The sequence below is a fragment of the Symsagittifera roscoffensis genome, chromosome 3 (assembly GCF_963678635.1).
Source record: "Symsagittifera roscoffensis chromosome 3, txSymRosc1.1, whole genome shotgun sequence".
NCBI lineage: Eukaryota > Metazoa > Xenacoelomorpha > Acoela > Convolutidae > Symsagittifera > Symsagittifera roscoffensis.
This window is the reverse complement of record NC_087064.1, coordinates 16,115,327-16,134,087: the sequence shown is the minus strand read 5'-3', so window position 1 is coordinate 16,134,087 and position 18,761 is coordinate 16,115,327. Positions and strand designations below refer to the sequence as shown.

At 37.6% G+C, this 18,761-nt stretch overlaps 2 protein-coding genes across 2 annotated transcripts in view; both read right to left on the bottom strand.

Moving 5' to 3' along the window:
- Positions 1-459: 459 nt before the first annotated feature.
- Positions 460-18,761, bottom strand: part of LOC134841369 (large ribosomal subunit protein eL21-like) — a 68,065-nt gene continuing 49,763 nt past the window's right edge. Inside the window, exons 2-3 of the mRNA XM_063857306.1 lie at positions 1,287-1,492; positions 460-818 (exon numbers count right to left, since the gene is read on the bottom strand). Coding sequence (XP_063713376.1) covers positions 520-818; positions 1,287-1,470 — 483 coding nt within the window. The 5' untranslated portion in view covers positions 1,471-1,492 and the 3' untranslated portion in view covers positions 460-519. The remainder of the gene's footprint in view (positions 819-1,286; positions 1,493-18,761) is intronic.
- Positions 16,732-18,761, bottom strand: part of LOC134841364 (succinate dehydrogenase [ubiquinone] flavoprotein subunit, mitochondrial-like) — a 47,060-nt gene continuing 45,030 nt past the window's right edge. Inside the window, exon 2 of the mRNA XM_063857299.1 lies at positions 16,732-16,850. Coding sequence (XP_063713369.1) covers positions 16,849-16,850 — 2 coding nt within the window. The 3' untranslated portion in view covers positions 16,732-16,848. The remainder of the gene's footprint in view (positions 16,851-18,761) is intronic.

The window sequence follows — 18,761 nt, the reverse complement described above, 5'->3', positions numbered from 1 at the left end:
AGATCCAAAAAATCCTAAATGCGCTCAAAAATATTGCTTAAAATTTTGCAACCAACCAACCTCCATATCCTACAGGAAAAATCGAGGACAAGAAAAGTCCCTTTCCGTTATTTGCTATAAACTAAAATCCTACTGAAAAAAATTATATACAAGCCAACAGACAAATCGCGCTTATATCACGATCTGCTTATCAAAAGTTTCTACTTTCAGAAAACGGTGCGTCTTTGTATACCTCAAAGATACTTAAGCGCTCCGTTCGTCTAAGAATACCCTTAATCTAATGAGTCTAACTTTTCTCTCAAAAAAAATGGAGAAAGCAATCAGAATTAATGAAAAATTTTTTCTGCACTTCAAACGTTTTGTCCTGACATAATTTAGTTACTAAGTCACCACATCTGCTGAAAAATCTATCTCAATCGCTATTTAAAAATCTGGTTTACTTCAGAACACAAACAAGGCTTCTCTAAACACTGAATTCACTTTTTTCAAACGAAATAAATGACTATTCAGAAATTGAGTTTAGAAAACAAACTCGTAAGGAATAGGCTCAAGAGTGATGAGTTCTTCCTTTTTGTAGGGTACTTCAAAAGCACCCTTGGGGGGCTTGGGCTGTCTCTTAAGTGACACCCGCTTGCCAGCTGCCTTCGCTTCCTTCCTCTTGATTTCATTTTGCTTCACTCTGTTCAAGAAATCCAATCTGGACTTGGATGGTTTCACGTGTTCCACTCGTACGTTGATCCTCTTGGCGATGATTCGACCCTTGACTCGTTTGTTTACGATTACTCCCAAACCGGCTCTTGTGACGTTGTACACTCGGCCTAAACAGTAAAAACTCATACAAAATGAACGGAAGAATTTACGACTGCATTAATAAGATGTGAGTACACATTAAAGCAATATCAATGTAATTTAAAACAGAGGTTGAGATGATACTACTGATAATAACAGAGACATTACAGGGCAAAATAAATGAAGATTACTTCGCCATTCTGAGGAAGAAGGCGATATATGATATTTTGTGACTTTCAAATTCAATTGAAAATTCCCTTGCAATCAGTTGAAAAGAGGTTCAGAATGTGAGTCCAGTGCTTAAGTACCCTTCATTAAATTGAAACAATGAATAAACGCAAGTGATCCCAGCCGCAAAATAAATTTTGGGACAACTATAAATTTGCAACCGTTTATTGTTTTGAAGCCAATCTAAAATCATACATATTACAAACGGCTATCATTCCAAGCGGCTATCATAACTGTTTCAAAGAGCCGATTACTGACTATGAACATACCAGTTCTTCCATGGTAGGCCTTGTATGGCATGCCCTTCTGTTGTGCGCCACAGCCCTTAATGTCCACTAAATCTCCCTTCTTGTAACACAGCATGTACGTCTTCATAGGTATAACTCCATTTTTCTTGTACTCTCTCGAGAACATGTATCGAGTACCTCGTCTCTTTCCGTGTGCGTTGGTCATTTTGAATCACGTGCCTTGATCTGAAATTTTAAAAACCTTTTAAGCGAAAAAAACGGAAAAAATTGTATAATCGCAGGCGTAAATAACAGCATTGATATTTTTGATCCATTGATATTTTTTGCAACTGCTTTTTAATTTCAAAATGTATTTACATTAGATTAGAAGTAAGGCAATATAAAATAAAATTCTTTCAAACATATTTTTCCAATATTATCAAGTCCAAGATCGCAGCAACAAAGTTATAATTTCAAACTTCAAGTCGAGAGAAGATTTTGGCTATTAAATCATTCGTATCAACAAGATCATCAAGCGACCCAATATTATCCAAAACAGAGGAATAAATTGTTCTTTTTGTGAACAAAGCGAGCGATTGGTCTTTTCTTATTCGACATCTACGGAACAAATACTGCGGCAATTGCAGGAAAAATAACTTCAAAGGCCGAAATGTCAATTTTCTTCTCTTCAGTGGAACAAAATGCAACATGTATTTCAGCCTTACAATCAAACAATGAACGACGCCTCGAAGATTCTTAGACCAAGTTTTTTCACTGGTAAAACCGTCTGCATAAAAACTCCAGCGAAAATTAGTCTTCAAGACTGCAGTCAAACGCATCAGTATCATTTTGCTCGTTACTTGTCCTATTATCAGCGATGGTTTTCTATCCAGTAGTGGCTTGTAATTAGGACTTATGTCACCCAAATTGACATTTATAGAAACTCCGGACCAAATAAAACTTTGAGTTTCTCCTCCCGATTCGTAGACTTGCAACTTATTCGGATTCGCTTTCAAATTCAGCTCGGAGAATCCTTCCAAGAATAAATTCTTGAACTTTTGTACCATTTCCTGTTTCTCTGTGATCAAAAGGTAATCGTCAACATTTCGCAAGAGAAGCCCGTGATTTTTTAACACTGGGATCAAATACCGTTTATCTACTTCATTTAAGTACAGAAAATTCAGAAAAGATGAAATATTTGCTCCTTGCGACAGACCTTTTCTTTGCCACAAAAAATTATCTTTTCCACAGGTAGCTTTCAATATATTTCGTTTTACAAGCATCAAAATAGATTTCATAAGGGAGTCAATATTAACTCCTGCTGTTTCGAAGCGTTTCAACTCGCATATTTTCACAGAGTTGCTGATTTTCTTGAATTGTTGAGCTAACGATTCCAAAGAGTCTTCTAGACTGACGAACCCGTGACTTAATTTGCGCACTATTTTGGAAAACCGAACATACTTCGATCCCTCTTTAGAATGTTTTAGTTTTCTAACAGAAAATAGCAATTCATTTTCAGGTTTATTTTTCTCGCATACCGCTGATACTTTCTGGTACACAAAATGTTGGCTTTTGAGACGGTTAAAAAGGTCTTTGACAATTTCGCACATTTTGTCTTGATCTATATTATCGTAGCACTTTTCGATATCAGCTTTCGCGAAGTAAATTTTCGGGCCCGAGATGTTCTCGAAAAATTCTCGCAACATCCTAGCTAAGGTCTTATCGATAGCTCCAGAACCCACGCTACATCCGCCGCTTAAAACCGAGTCGCTACTTTGAAACAAAAACGAAAGAAAATCACGCGCCGATTCTAGTTTTCTGTTCACACTGCTTTCACTTAATTGGATATTATTAACCTCACCATGTTTAACAATGGGACGAAAAGCACCATTCGGTTTCTTTTGGAACTTAAGTTTCGAAACTCCCAAGATTTTGTCATTTTTGACCAGTTTTTCAACATCGCTGCATTTGACTTTTTGGTAAAGTTCCAGTGGTTCATTCGTGAAAACTTCCAGAGCCTTGTACTGATTCTGCATGACTTCAGTTTTGTTCACAAAGTTAAGCTCGCCTGGGTTTGAACCATCAGCTTCGATTCTATAAGTTGAGTTCATTTTCGAAATAAACACACCAAAAAGTAACCATGTGAAGAATTGCTCCGCAAAAGCAGCCGCTTTACAAGCGTTTCCTTTTTGTCTAAGGTCAAAGTTTGTCAACCATTTCATACTGCCTGTACTCAATTGTCGCATTAATTGTCTCAAGTCAATTTTGTCAAATCTTCCCATTTTAAGATAATTTGAGAGCCATGTTTTTGTGGCAGCTTTATTCGTTTGAGAACCAAATACTTCCAATGGAACATAATTTATGAACTCATTTAGAAAGGTAACCACTTGAAATTGAGAATTTTTGGTTAACTTTTTTGACTTGAGAGATATCAATAATTTCTTTAGCACAGGTGGAAATTTTCGCAAATGTTTTCCTAGAAATACGCTTCCACTTTTCGCAGGCTTAATCTCAAATATGCTCGCAGCAAGATTTTCCACAGTTTTATTGCTAATCACAAACTCGGGTTTCCAAATATTCGGTAGAGCAGCAAGTCGATTTTGAAGTTTGGAATCCTTACATAACAATAACGGATGTGGGCAAATACTGGCGTTTGAATACTTCAATTCGTTAGATTCGGTTGATTTAGCATTTCCCTGCCTTGTTCTGGAACTAGCAAACACTTTTTCGCAAACCGATGTTCCACTCAATTGAATCAGAACTTTACTTTTCTTGCTTTGATAGAAAACGCTTGAGTTTGAGAATAAGTAACGAAAGTTATAATCTCCGATTGCTCGCCAAATAAGCTCAAGAGGAAGTCGTAAAAAGTAGAACAAATTCGAATGTATCCTCGGATTCACCAAATCCAAATTTGTCGCCGCCGGAACTTGATTGAACAAAACATCACAAGAGTTCCTATGATGTAAAAACTCAATAGTTTCAGTCAAAACTTTCCAAAAATCTGAACTGCATTCAAAACACTGGGGCTCCGAAAATATGCATTTTACGTATTTACACGCAAATATAATACCATGTAAGGATTTCAAATTACTCGTTGAAGAAGCATCAATGAAGCGTTTGAGCATATCTTGAGCCGAAATTACCAGCGGTGCTTGCAAGGTATTGCAAAGTATCAATTTAAAATCATTTAGATGCCCAGTCTCCTTTTTAGAAACAACCTCAGGCAAAAAATTGGCATCATTAGCCATTGAAAAACAATCAACCTGAAATGAAAACTCCAACTTCTAATGAGATCAGTTAAAAGTAACAATAATATTAATCAGATCGCGATTTCAAACATTATAAGAGAACATCCACGTGTTTAAAAATATTTAATTTATTAGACCAATTATACAAAAAAAGCATTTCTCAATTAATTCATTAAAGCGGTCAATCTTAAAAAGAGAATCAGAATGATTCAATTGAAAACATAAAACTCAGAATTAAATAGTAACTGGATTTCAGTCAAATTAGACCAGGTTTTATTAAAATGACAACATTTAATGGCACAGTGGGAAAATTTCAAGTTGAAAATCAGAAACTGCAAATTTTAGAAAAAGACGGGTTCGAAAAAGAAAGTGAGAATTTTCCGCCTATTCGAAATTCATACCAAATGTTCAAATTGAATACAATGCAATTGGAATAGAATCTTTCTATTGAACATTATAAGCTAAGCAGTGAACATTATAAGCAAAAATACTTTTTCTTTCACTGATTCCATCACTGCATCATATGATGAAAAGCACCACATTTAAAAATTGAAGCAAAACTAATTGAATTTAGTCCATTTTCCGACTCATAATCATGACTCCTTTAGTTTGAGTAGACTTGTTCTCAGACTATTTTCCAGCTGCTGTGCAATGTGGAGTTGTTTATGTGCGAATGTGAATATGCTCTGTCTGAGTGACCTGTCTCTCTCTTGTTTGTAGTGCGCAATTTCTGCCTTGCATTGATCTCCTACTGTTTCTAGTTCAGATTCCGTTCGAAGAAGGTCATCAGTCAGCTTAACAACAAAACATAGCCACCTGACAGATGGAATAGAAAAATGAACGCAAGGAAACAAAAAAATTGAAACTTCAATTTTCCAATTTCAAAGAAAAAATTATGACCTTAAGCTCTGTGAACTTCTAGAAAAACTTATGATAGACACTTTTTGATAAAATTAACCCAATTTGAGAAAATTGGATCAAAAAGTAACCTTTTCATTTCGATGGGAAATCTGAAAATTAAATTCCACTTTCGAAACAGGAAGTCGCTAATATTTTTCTTGACCTTTACACTTTTGTTCATCGATGGCGGAGTTTTTCTTCCTTGTACACAGAGGCGAAATTGCACTTCGCATACACAAGCAAAAATACAACTTTAACCGTAGCAATGTTCGACAACGCTACTGGGAAAACTGAATGAGTAAAACTTGGAGCCTACAAAATTTGTTAAGTGACGCAAGCCAATTATGACGCATTAGCATTCACCTTAAATGTAGTGGTCTTACCCACCTTAACCAACACCACCTTGACTACTATTGCCCTACCTGTACCTCTACCTACATTTTACCTCCCCCAGGCACCAGGTCCTCTAACTTGACCACCCCCAACTCCCAAACTTGTTCAACTTCCCTAACCGCCCCCCAACCCCACCTCCCTAACCCCCCTCCCCCTCCCACCCTTCCCACCTCCTCGAATAATAATTCCTCCTCCCAAAATCGCGCAAATCGTAATCGTGTAAATAGTGTAAATAACTCAAGTTCAAACAACCATTTTAATCATACTGCTGTTAATAATGTAAATAGTTCACCACACCCTGCCAAAGGCCTTTTAAAAATCCTTCAATTTAATTGCAACGGTATCTCCGGAAAAGCACCCGAAATTGCTGCTTTCTTATCTCAAAATCAAATTCATATTGCTGTCTTCCAAGAAACTAAATTAAGAAAGAAATCTCGAAACCCCTCACTTGGCTCACACTACACTTTAATTAGAAAAGATCGAGAAAAAGAAGGGGGCGGTCTTCTCATAGCCATACATGAGTCGATACAATACGAAGAAATAAATATTAACAACGATGGAACACTAGAGGCTATGGGCATATCAGTGGTAGCCAGTTCATCCAAGCTTCGTATTTATAATTTCTACATCCCCCCTCGCTCGAGCTGTCCCCCTGGTTACTCTGCGTCCCTTGCCGAACTACTTGAACCTGGGGACGCCTTAGTACTCGGAGATGCCAACGCACATTCACAACTATGGAACTCCAACATCGAGGAAGATCAACGCGGCTCTGTACTTAGCAATGAAATAACCGAATCCACCTTTGCTCCATTAAATGATGACACACAAACCAGAGTCCCTTTTAACTCAGAAAACCAACTCTCGTCACCAGATATTTCCCTCGCATCCCAATCGCTCTTACTCTCCACATCATGGACCCCAATTAAATCTCTAGGATCAGATCACCTACCCATTCTTCTAGAACTACCCTTGGATGATTTTATAAATTTTTCGCCTAAAAGGACTTTTGTAAATTTTTTAAAAGCAGATTGGATCAAATTCACAGAGGAAATTGAGGAGGGTTTCTTTTCAGCGGTTCCACCTTCCGGAGTTGCCGCTGGAGAGAAATTCTTGAGGGACCTGGTGCTCAGGGCAGCACGCCACCACATCCCCGCTGGCCGTATTCGCCACTTCACTCCCTCTCTTTCCCCCGAGTCCACTGCCCTAGCCGCCGAAAGAGATTTAAGCCGAAAACAAAATCTCCCCCCAGAAGTCATATCCCAACTGAACTGTAGACTCATGAAACAGACAGCAAAGGACAAAGAAAATAAATGGCGAGAATTCCTCCGGACTTGCGACTACCGCACTGGTGCCAGAAAGAAAAATTGCCAACGAGAAGTATAACGAGAAGAAATTGTATAACGAGAAGAAAAATTGCCAAACTACCACTGTCAGACAGCCCAATTTTTACCCCTGAAAATACTAAACAAGCCATTGCAGACAGCAAACCATCGCGAGCGCTAGGTCCCGACGGCCTCTGTAATATACATCTTAAACATCTCGGCCCACTTGCTACTCAATACTTAACATACCTTTTTAATATCTCTTTGTCCGAAAACATTATCCCCCAAATTTGGAAAAATTCAAAAATTGCACCGCTTCCAAAGCCCAATAAGGATCTTAAACAATCAACATCTTACAGACCTATATCCTTACTCTGCCCAGCAGTTAAAATTCTGGAGAGGCTCGTTCACCCCATCTTTACCAAACATCTCCCCAACGCCAAACACCAACACGGCTTCCGCCCTTTTCACTCCACCACCACAGCTCTCTCCACTCTCGAATTTTACATTTCAGACGGTTTTAACCAAAATCGCCCCCCTAAACGTACGGTACTGGCCACACTTGACTTATCTAAGGCTTTCGACATGGTGTGTCATCGCTCACTTGTGGAACTCGTTCATGACACTCCCCTCCCAAGAAGTCTAGTCCGCTGGCTAAGTAATTACCTTAATGGTCGACAGGCTGCCACCTCATTCCGTGAACACAAATCCCCCCATCGAATAATCCACTGTGGCGTACCCCAAGGTTCTGTTTTATCACCCACACTCTTCAATTTTTATGTCCATGATGCACCGCCACCTCCCGATAATGTAAACCTTGTTTCGTATGCAGACGATTTCCACCCCTTCGCAAGCAGTTCCAATATTGATATCGCCTCAAACTCCCTCAATAGCTACCTAAAAAGGCTCTACGATTTTTTCACCTCACGCAAACTAAGTTTCGCGTCCTCTAAAGGATCAGTTACACTTTTCTCCTCTTATAACAAAGAATTTAATAAAACACCTAGTGTTCTTTTAAATAACGAGGCGCTACCCCTAAACAAAAATCCAACAATCTTAGGGGTGACATTTGATCCAACACTTTGTTTTGCCACTCACTGCAAACAATCCGCTGAAAAGGCCAGACGCAGGATCGGAATCCTGAAGGCATTAGCAGGATCAACCTGGGGTCACTCCAAAGAAACCCTCCTCCTAACTTTTAAAGCTTTAATTCGCCCCATACTTGACTATGCAGCCCCCGCATGGTCCCACGCATCAAGTAACACCTCCATAAATTGCCTGCAGGTTGCCCAAAACCAATCCCTTCGCGTTGTTACTGGATCAAATCTAATGAGTTCAACTGCCCACCTGCACAGTGAATCTGAAATCCTAACGGTCAAAGACCACCATACCCTTCTGTCATCTCAATTTTTTATCTCTACCTATCGTTCCCACCATCCCATTAATTTTATACATTCACATCCCCCTCCTCCCCGTCTACTTCGCCCCTCAATTATAAGCTGCTTCAAAGAAGACACCCAGAAAATTTTAACCGACTTTTCAGTCTACGCAAACCACCCTCTAGTTCTGGACGACCGAGACGAAGTCTCCACTTTTATTTTTAACTACTACAAACCAATTTTAAAAGACAACCATACCTCCCTTGTAACCAAGTTCCTAGCCGAAACCCCTCCGTCTAAAGTTATTTGTATCCCTCCCCCAAAGATTGACCCCTCTGAAAAATCTCTCCCACGTCCCACGCGCTGTAAGCTCTCCCAACTCCGGTCTGGCTACAGCCGGCTCCTTAACACTTACCTATCCCGCCTCGACAGCTCCATCTCCCACCTTTGCCCAACCTGTTCCCTTGCCCCCCACACAACATGTCACCTTTTCAACTGCTCCCAAAACCCCTCCCCACTCACCCCAGCAGACCTGTGGCTTCGGCCGGTAGAGGTTGCTAAGTTCCTTGACCTGGAGACAGAAGAGCCCAACCCGACCCGCGTGGGCTAACAACAACAACAACAACGCATTAGCAGTACCAGTCAATTTGAAAAGAAGTTTACCAACTAACATGCTTCAATTTACAGAACGGACGCATTTTAACTAGTATACGAAAAAGTTCATTAAAAGCATGCGACCCTGCTGAGGTTCGAACCCTCTTATTTTGCTGCTGGTCTCCTTCCCTACCTCTACGCTACAGAGCCATAACAACTTGAAGCTAAAGTGCTATTTGTAATACAATAGTGTGTGTTAATATCCTTAGCATTTCTTGTACATATACTGCAATTAAAGAGCACTTTCAAAAAGAGCACTAATATTTGCGACTTAGGTTGGAAAAAAAAGTGAGTTCGTAATAACACAAGCTTTACTTGCGTAAATATCCTTATCATTGGCTGTACGTAATAGCTGGTTATTGATCAAAATGAACACTTTCAAGATGAACATATTTTGTCGCAACAATTGAATCGCCACAATATTTGGAAAAAGAAGATCATACCATAACAAGCTATGCTTGTGGAAACAAAGGAAATGAACTGAATTTAAAGAGAAATCAGAAGTCAAACCGCGAAAAAATAAAATTTGAGCCTGAACAAATTTTAAGACTTTTCCCTGAAAAAAAAACAAAAAATCACCAAGGCCTAAATTAGAGCATGTTCATGAACTCGTTCATGACTCTCAAAATTATGGAGCCAAAACTAGACAAAGCTGCAATTCGGAAACGTACGAATGCAAGGAAACAAAATGAATGCAAGGAAACAAAAAAACACAAGCCACCAACATAGTAGTTAAAAATTATGATATTGAATTACCAAAATTATGCTAGCAAAAGTGCCACAAAGTGAGCACTTTTATTAGCAAGTTGGGCAGGAAAAAGAAGAGTCATACTGAAACACTACGCTCACTCATGTAACTAAAAATAATTTTCAACACACCCAGTATCATATAGATTTCAAAGAACATCACCCATCAAATAATTATTTTGGCACTCATTTGAGTTCGGTCAACATCCAAGTGGTGCACTTACTGTACTGTACCTATTACATTATGAAAATGAAGATCGAACATTCTATGGGAATAGAAAACTGTAAGATCTAACCGCGAAAAAAGTGCATTTGAGCTTGAACAAAGTTTTAGACTTTTCCAGAAAAAAAGGTAAAAAATCATCGCGACCTACATAAGAGTCTTAACTACGTTCATAGACTCTTAATAACGTTGGTTGAATCATTTAAAATCTTTTTTAACATGTCATAATGCAATAATTGTTTTAAAAACTGATTTGTCGTATTTTTGCTGTCAAATCTGATGGCAGTAAATTTGAATAAAATAACAAACTATTATTTCTATTTCGAAAGCTACTACCCGATAACAACTCTGTACTTTAGTTCGACAAATTGAGTAACTGTCACAACCCAAAAACATTTGCTCCTCATACCCAATCTTGTAAAAAAAAACTGGTTGCAATGACACAATTAGGGTTACACACCCCTCCCCCTCAGCAATTAGACCCCTTCGCCACTCAAATGACCCCCATTTGACACAATTTTACATTTAAATTCGGCCGACCGACCCTTAAATTTTCCTAAATACGCTAATAACTTTAGCTAAAATGTATCTACAGGAGCCAATTCATTTCATTAACTTGCGGGCCACTATGCTTTCACACTACTGACCTGTTTTTGCTTTGTGCTTCCCTGTGATTGTTTGTTGATCTGGTTTTGGATGTTACAGCATTTGTTCACAAGTTGGTGCCACAATTCAAGTAGTCTCTAGAAATTATAGAAAAGTTTCCACTTTATTAAAAAATCAATCATTATTATTTTCACTTGCCGCCTCCATTAATTTCAAAAATTTTCACGGCCAATGGCTCTTTTTTAAGATTTGTTTTAAAACATTTCCATTTTTTCAGACAACTCAACCGTGTCGAATAATTTCTCAGTCTATATTCTTACAACCAAGTCTTCTTATAATCTTGCCTGTACCTTTTCTTCATTTATGAGAATCGAATTGAAGGAGAGTGTCACTCCGAGGGAGATCTCGTCGCAATCTCTGGCGGATATGGAGTGGAATTGTAGATCATGTGCGACTTCTGCGAACAAAGTAAGGTACTTGTTGAAGGCGCTGCAGTCGGCACTGCTCTGTAAGAGGATCGAATTGGCTGCCCAGATTTCGGCAAAGTCACTCGTCTTGAACACTAGTTTCTTCAAAGTCTAAAAACAATCAACTGACTGAATAGCTCAAGCTGTATTTGAAAAGATAGCTTCAAATTAGAGACTTCAAAAATATCCGTCTGTCAGTCAAAAACTGTACAGTAAGAGTTGTATATTTAGTTGCGCAATACTCACTGAGCTGCAATTTGTAATGGCTGGTTCATAGTTGGAGAGAAATGTGCACTCTTTGATGAAGAACTGGTCACTGGCATTCTAAAAAACAATTTTTACACAGAGGCGAAGCTGGGCTTCGCAAGCACTAGCGAGAACACGACAAAAAATAGCTACATAACGTGAAATAAGAATAAGGAGAAGCAAGCCTCGAATTAGTAAAACTTTACCAGTATCGGATTCGAACCTGCGACCTAGAGATTTGAGTCCCAAATACAAATAGACACATATTTGCATGTAGTAAATTGGACACAGAGGCGAAGCTGCGGTACGCAAACATTAGCCAGAACACGACAGCAGCTCTAGAGAAGTGCAATAAAAAAGTAAACAGAATTAGTAAAAATTCGGAAACGTCTCGGACTCGTACCTACTGCAGAAACGATGAGTCTCACGCACTAACCACGCAGCCATGGATGCTTAGTCCATCACAATCAACAGCCACAAATAAGGCCGAGAACAGATGCTATGAAATTTCCACTGCTACAGATCGTGATTATAGCAAAAAAGGCACACAAGTGAACGCTTTTATTGCGACTAGGTCAGAAAAAAAAGAAATTTCGTACTAAAACACTAGCTGCTCGCTAGCGTAAATATAACAAACTGAGGCCTCCATATAAATTAGAAAGCACAAAGCCAAATTATGAATAAATATAACAAAATGAATGCCTCCCATGTAAATTAGAAAGCATAAAACCAAATTATGAATAAATTATGCATTTCCAAACATTGTGAGATAAATTGAGATGGAAAATTTCTTAAGTAAAGTATTTATTATTGTACTGTTGTTTGAAACAAATACCTTTTTTCGGTTCATTTAATAAATTTACAGATGCATAACTGTGTCAAGTTATTACTTATCGAATGCAAAGCACATTCTATCAAAAAGCCGTAAAGCGAATTAGGGTTGCGACTTAGGTTGGAAAAAGAATAGTCGTACTATTATACTACGCTCGCTAAAGCTCGATTTTATGAACAAAGCTTATTTTTCCGACTTTCAAAGAAAGCGAGAATATGATTGTTGCGGTTTTTTTATTCAGCCAATTTTGGCCGATCGAAATAATAATTTTCAAGAAAAATTTTTATACCCCATTGAAGATAGCGACTTCTTGAGTTCAATTTTTAAAAAAATATTTCAACTCCGATAATTTTAGTTAAGTTGTGGGGGTTTGAAAATTGCCAAATTGGCCATGTTGTGGACTAAACTATGCGCGCTTCGAAGAGTTTATTCATAATGCTGAGAGCGTAACGCGAATCATTTATGCGTGACAATTTATCACATGAAAAAAAATCGTTCCAAATTGAATTGAGGCTAGATAAGTGGTCATATTAATCTTGCACGACTCAAAATTTTACCCTTCGATATTGACCAAAATTTATAGGTTTTCAATATTTTTTTTACCCAAAAACAATTTGATCTGAATTAAGGTACAGTCGGAACATATAGGTCTTTGCGAGCAGTATTGATATACGAGCAGTCTTGATTATATATCAAGCAGGAATCGTAAGTTTCGACTCAGCCGAAAAACGCCGAAAGTATACCAGTTCGTGCCGAAAACAGACGTTTCTCTTAATTTGAAATAAAAACGGTAAGGGGGACCCTTTCAGTCTTATTGGTAAATTAATGCTTCAGTTATTTTTTCATTTGTCTAAGAAAAGTATCCGTTGTTGTTCCGACCATTAAGAACTTTACAAAATCAATTTTATTAAAATCTAGCCTTTCGGGGATCTGTCTCTTGATCTACATGGGTACAAAATCTAATTTACCAAAAACTATTCAAGACCAATCAAATGGCAGTCGGAACAATCAGGGCTTTGCCCTGATAGGAGCGGTTTTCTTACAATAGGAATCCTTTCAAGTAACAGTGCAACTTCATTAGCAAAGGGTTTGACAATTTTTCCCCCGAGTATAAATACAAAACCAAAAAAATAATCTCACTGAGCTCTCAATAAAATGGCATATTTTTCTCACATAGGTTATGAGATTTCAAAAATGCATCCAGCGAGTTTATAGAGTCCAGCGAGTGAGCTTCAGTAAATCTGCTGATTGTTTTCGATTTTAAAAGACCACATTTTCCTTAGGGTCTAGGGCTCCTACACATCGTACTAATTCCAGCACTCAGTGACTCATAGAAGTAGAAAAAACTCTGTTGACTCACACTTGTGGAGGGTAGCTTGTACTTGCACTGTGTGGGCAGACTGGAGGGCATATGGGAGGGAAGGGTGATTGGGTGAGGAGCTGTGAGGAAGGACTTCAGAAACTCTGAGGAGCAGAAGCGAGGGTGACAACACAAGATACACAGGTACCTACAAATGCACCGTATCCAAGAGTACCCTTTGATGGAACAAGTAATTAAGTTTTATCAGCGAAAAGCCCTAATATGAGTGTTGAGAAGATGAAAAAACCGACTAATTGTTTTAGTGCATCAAATTTTGATGCCAATTGCGAGGTTTTCGACGTTCACTAAATTAATTCTTTCGAATGACTAGTCAATTATTTTAAAATAGCAGTTTCTGTTCTTACTGAGACAGCACTTCGCAGTCGATGGAGCAATCGTCAATGATCTTTGAGGCTACTCTGCTCCTCGCCTCGTGATTCTTTTTTCCACTTCCACTTATAGGCAGAGGCGGAAACTAAACATAGTTCAAGTTCTTACTATTTCTTAAAAAAGTGCAGAAATTTTTAGCAAACAAACTTTTTGCGAGAGGCAGTTTTACACAGTTTTAAATCTTTTCGTTGGTTTTCAAAAGAATTTTTTAGTCTCGGGTATCAATCCGCGATTTTCAAGGGCCTCACCAAGTTTGCACACCGCTATACTAACCCAACACGAGTCTCGCACAAGCTGCTCGTTTTATAATTTGAGCTGAAAGTGCGAGGCGCATTATTTACCCGTGGAAAATTATCCCGCACTACAAAATCACTCCGAACTGAATTGCGGCAAGCTAATTGGTCTTATTACTTCAATGCACGACACAATTTTACAAAGAGGCGAAGTTCAGCTTAAAAACTTCGAACGACCCTTACACATTGCGCTACAATATAGTCAGTGGAAAAAAAACTGAAATAAAAAAATCTGAAAAATTAAGCTGAAGAAATTACTTGTAATATAACAAGAAAAAGTTGGAAAAACTACAGCTACATAAAGTTCATAAGCAGCTTTTTAAAACAATTGGAAACAATTCTTCGAGCGGTAACAAATTTTGGGTCGAAGAAACCTGTTGAGACGATAATAAAACTGTTGTGATAAAAAATTTCATGAACTTTTAAAAAGTTTTCACGACCCATCGCAAGGGTAAACAATTAAAATTTGATATTATCAGTCTGAAATTCAAAGTGTTTCAATATTCCATCAACTATAAACTTTTCGAGACTAGTTAATTGGCAGCCAGAACATACAGGGCTTTGCACTAATACGAGCAGTCTTGTTCTATTCAGTCCTGCCAAAAAAAATTAGCCACATAAATTGAGATCTAAATAAACTACACTAATATTTCGTCACAGAGGCGAAAGTGCGCTTCGCAAACAATAGCGAGATCACGACAAAAAGCAGATTTAGAAAGTGAAATAAGCAAAGGCTCATTTTTGATTACTGGAACTCTCAGAAGAAATGAAGTTGAAATTCAACAGATTAGTCGAATAAATGAGTTTAAGTTTGAGACAACATAATTTCTTAAGTGACACACGCCAATTATGGGTCTACATAATTGCTAATTGACGCAAGCCAAATATGACGCTTGGCAGTACCAGTCAATTTGAAAAAAAATGTACCAACTAACATGCCCCTCAATTTATAGAGCCGACGCATTTTAACTACTATACGAAAAAGTTCATTAAAAACATCCGACACTGCCTATGTTTGAACCCTCATATTTTGTTGCGGGTCTCCTTCACTGCCTTTATTGCGGGTCTCCTTCCCTACATCTTCGCAACATATCCATGATACCTTGAAGCTAAAGTGTTATTTGTAATATAATAGTCAGTGTATATATAATACTGCGAAAAAAAACACTTTCAAAATGAAAACTAATACAAGCGACTTGGGTTAGAAAAAAAAAGAGTTCAATTTATCACACAAGCTTCGCTTGTTTAAAAACTGAACTAAAAAAAACTTCAATGACCATTCACCTTTTAGACGTTTTGTGTTCTAAATTACTGAAGATATTGGCTTTCCAAAAATTTAGATTAAATCGTGATTAGCTGCTTGCCCTAGAAACAAAACAAATATTGACCCGAACAACTCGAACACCTTTGGAAAAAAAATAGCTGGAAAAAAAGAAATGTAGTACTATTACACTACTCTCGCTAAAGCTTGCTAGTGTAATAATTGTACTATTGTTTGAAACAAATACCTTTCCTTTTCTCGGTTCATTTGATAAACCAAAATTTCATCAACTGTTTTATTTTAACACTAATCGAATGATTTCAAAGCGCATACTATCAAAAAGCCGCAAAGATGCCCCAAAAGTGGCACCAATATTTGCGATTTTGGTTGGTAAAAAAGAATAGTCGTACTATTACACTACGCTCGCAAAGGCTCGCAAGTGTAAACAAACCACCTAAATACTACGAAATCCAACTAACTAGGTACTTACCTTATCTTTCGTCTTTACAAACAAAACTTTATCGGTTCCTTATTATTTGAGATGTATAAGTCGCGAAAATTATGGTAAAGCTAGCTAATTTAACAATTTAACATACAATTCTGTATTCCTTGTGATGATATGTCCGAATCTGGTAGTCGAGCCACATGAACTCCTTGAAAGTCCTCCACACCTCATGCTTATTCCCGTTACTAAGCTAAAACAAATATCTCTCAATTGGCATCATTTGACAATATCGATGACGTAATACTGAATCATTTTCAAATATGTGGCCACATCAATTTCTCATTTGAAAAGGTAATCGACTTGTTTACCAAAAACAATGCAGCAAAAAAATTGCCATGTATTACTAACAAAGAGTAGACACGAAACCAAAGCACGTAATCATAATAAATCCGCCGTACCGATTTGTTCAACCAAGCAAGGATCCTTAAATTTAAAAGTATCTATCTACCTTAGTAGATTCAATTTTGAACGAAGCTGCCCCATTCTCTTCCGTGGTGATTTTGGCGACTTTGGTTTTGTATAGCTGATGGCTCATCGGGGCCTTCGAGACAGAACCAGCCATCACTTTGTTCATCAACACTCCGTTGCTTGCAGAAGATCCTAATGATGCATTGATGTGCGAGTCATTTTGCAGTACTTCCAGGGATCCGTTATTTGATATGGTTAAAGGGGTAGACATTCCGCCGGATGAGATTGCTAATAGTCACGTAAAATCAAAATTTTTCAATTAACTTTTCATTTTCAAATCACAGTCGAAGATATCCATCCATTCATCAACCTGAAAGTAAATACTGATTCTAATTTCTACCACAGAGATTGAAAAAGGACATAGTCCGAATGTTCCGATCGCGGTAACCCCATGTGAATTTCGCTCAATTTCTACACATTTTTCTATTTTTTAATGTTTACTATGGGCCACGTAGTCTGCAGAGAAAACCAATTCCTCCTTTTTCTCTTCGTTATTCCTTGATTTGAAATCCGGTTAAGACATTTGTGAAGTCATGAGGTGGCTACTGTTTTTCAGCTCTACCGCCAGCTATTCCATGGAGCTTCAAAACCCCATTCTGACATTGGCGGATAAGTAAGCTTATCAAATAGGGAAATAAAAGGCTATTTTCACAAAATACAAGTAAAACTTTTTAAGTAAACATCGCCAACTGATAGTTGGAAAAGAGGAAAGAACGCAAGAAAAAACAGAATTTCAAGATAAAGCTAACCAAGTTAGAGAAAACTGATTTAATTGGTAATAATTTTAATTCGGCTGCGATACAGTTAACTTCCACGTTTTTTTTTTAAACTAAGAGGTCATTCACGTTCTTTTTGCGCCTTAGTGCGTATTTTCATTCCTTTTGGCCTATGAATTTCTATTGAACTTAAAAAGAAGTCAGTCGATAATTGATATAGACGGGTCTGTAATATACACTGAACTTAATATGCAATTCTGCGAGAGTGAATCAGTTATTTGCCTATATTGTATCGACTTTCGAAAAAAACGGAATATTTATGCTAGGGCTGGTTTTTTTTATTCAATCAGTTTTCGGCGATAAAAATAATAGTTTAAAGCAGACAATTTTTTACCCAATTGAAGATATCAACTCCCTGTAATCAAACTCAATAATATATTTTACCTCCGCTCAGTTTTTTTTGCAAACATCTGAGAGCTTGGAAATTGTCAATTTGAGCAGGCTCTGGACTAATTTATTCGGGCTTTGAAGATTCGCGCAAAAAATCCATCCAAATTGAATTGAGGCTAGCTTAACTAAACGGTCGTATTAATTAGTAATTTTCAAAATTGATATTATCCAAAATTGATAGTTTTTTCAGTATTTTCTTTTCCCAGATCTTTTCCTACTAATCGATATGAATGAAGGGGTAGTCGGAACATTCAGGGCTTTGCCCGGATACATAAACAAACTTGTTTTTTAACCGCCTAATTCGTTTTGTTTCCCACCCAACGAGCTCATTTCGTTTATTTTGCTCCATTATTAAGTTATGCGCCTATAACGGACCTGTTTTTTTTCCCCAAAATTCAAATCCTCAAAATCATTTTTTTTCTGCGCCAGTTCCACCTAAACTGGAGAGCGTAATTTGCCTTGATTTTAGTATATCAATTTTAAAACAGGCGAAGCTGCGCTTCACAAACACTTGCCACAAGACGACCAAAAAGCAGCTCTATCAAGTGAAATTAGAAAAAAAATAGAAATAAGCCTCGAATTAGCAAAAACTCGGCTACGTGTCGGATTCAAATCTGCCACCTGGCAAATTTGAGTCTCACACACTAACCACTCAGCGACCGATGCTAAAAATCTCCAAAAAACTAGCCATCAATAACGCAGCTACATAAGCTAATAAATTGCCAATTTGATGCAGCAAACTAGCACCAATACAAAAAGACACAATTTTGCATGTAATAAATTGGAAAGCATGAAGCCAAATTATGTATAAATTATGCATTTCAAAAAAAATGCGAGATACATTGAGTTGGAAAATTTCTGAAATGATTTTATTATTGTACTGTTGCTTGAAACAAATAGCTTTTTTCTGTACATTCAATGAATTAAAAGATGCATCAACTGTGTTAAGTTATTACGAATCAACTGTCAAATCACATACGATATTATACTGCTACCGCAGCCTACCGATTCAAAAGTGCCACCAAAACTAGCAATTTTATTGGCGACTTAGGTTGGA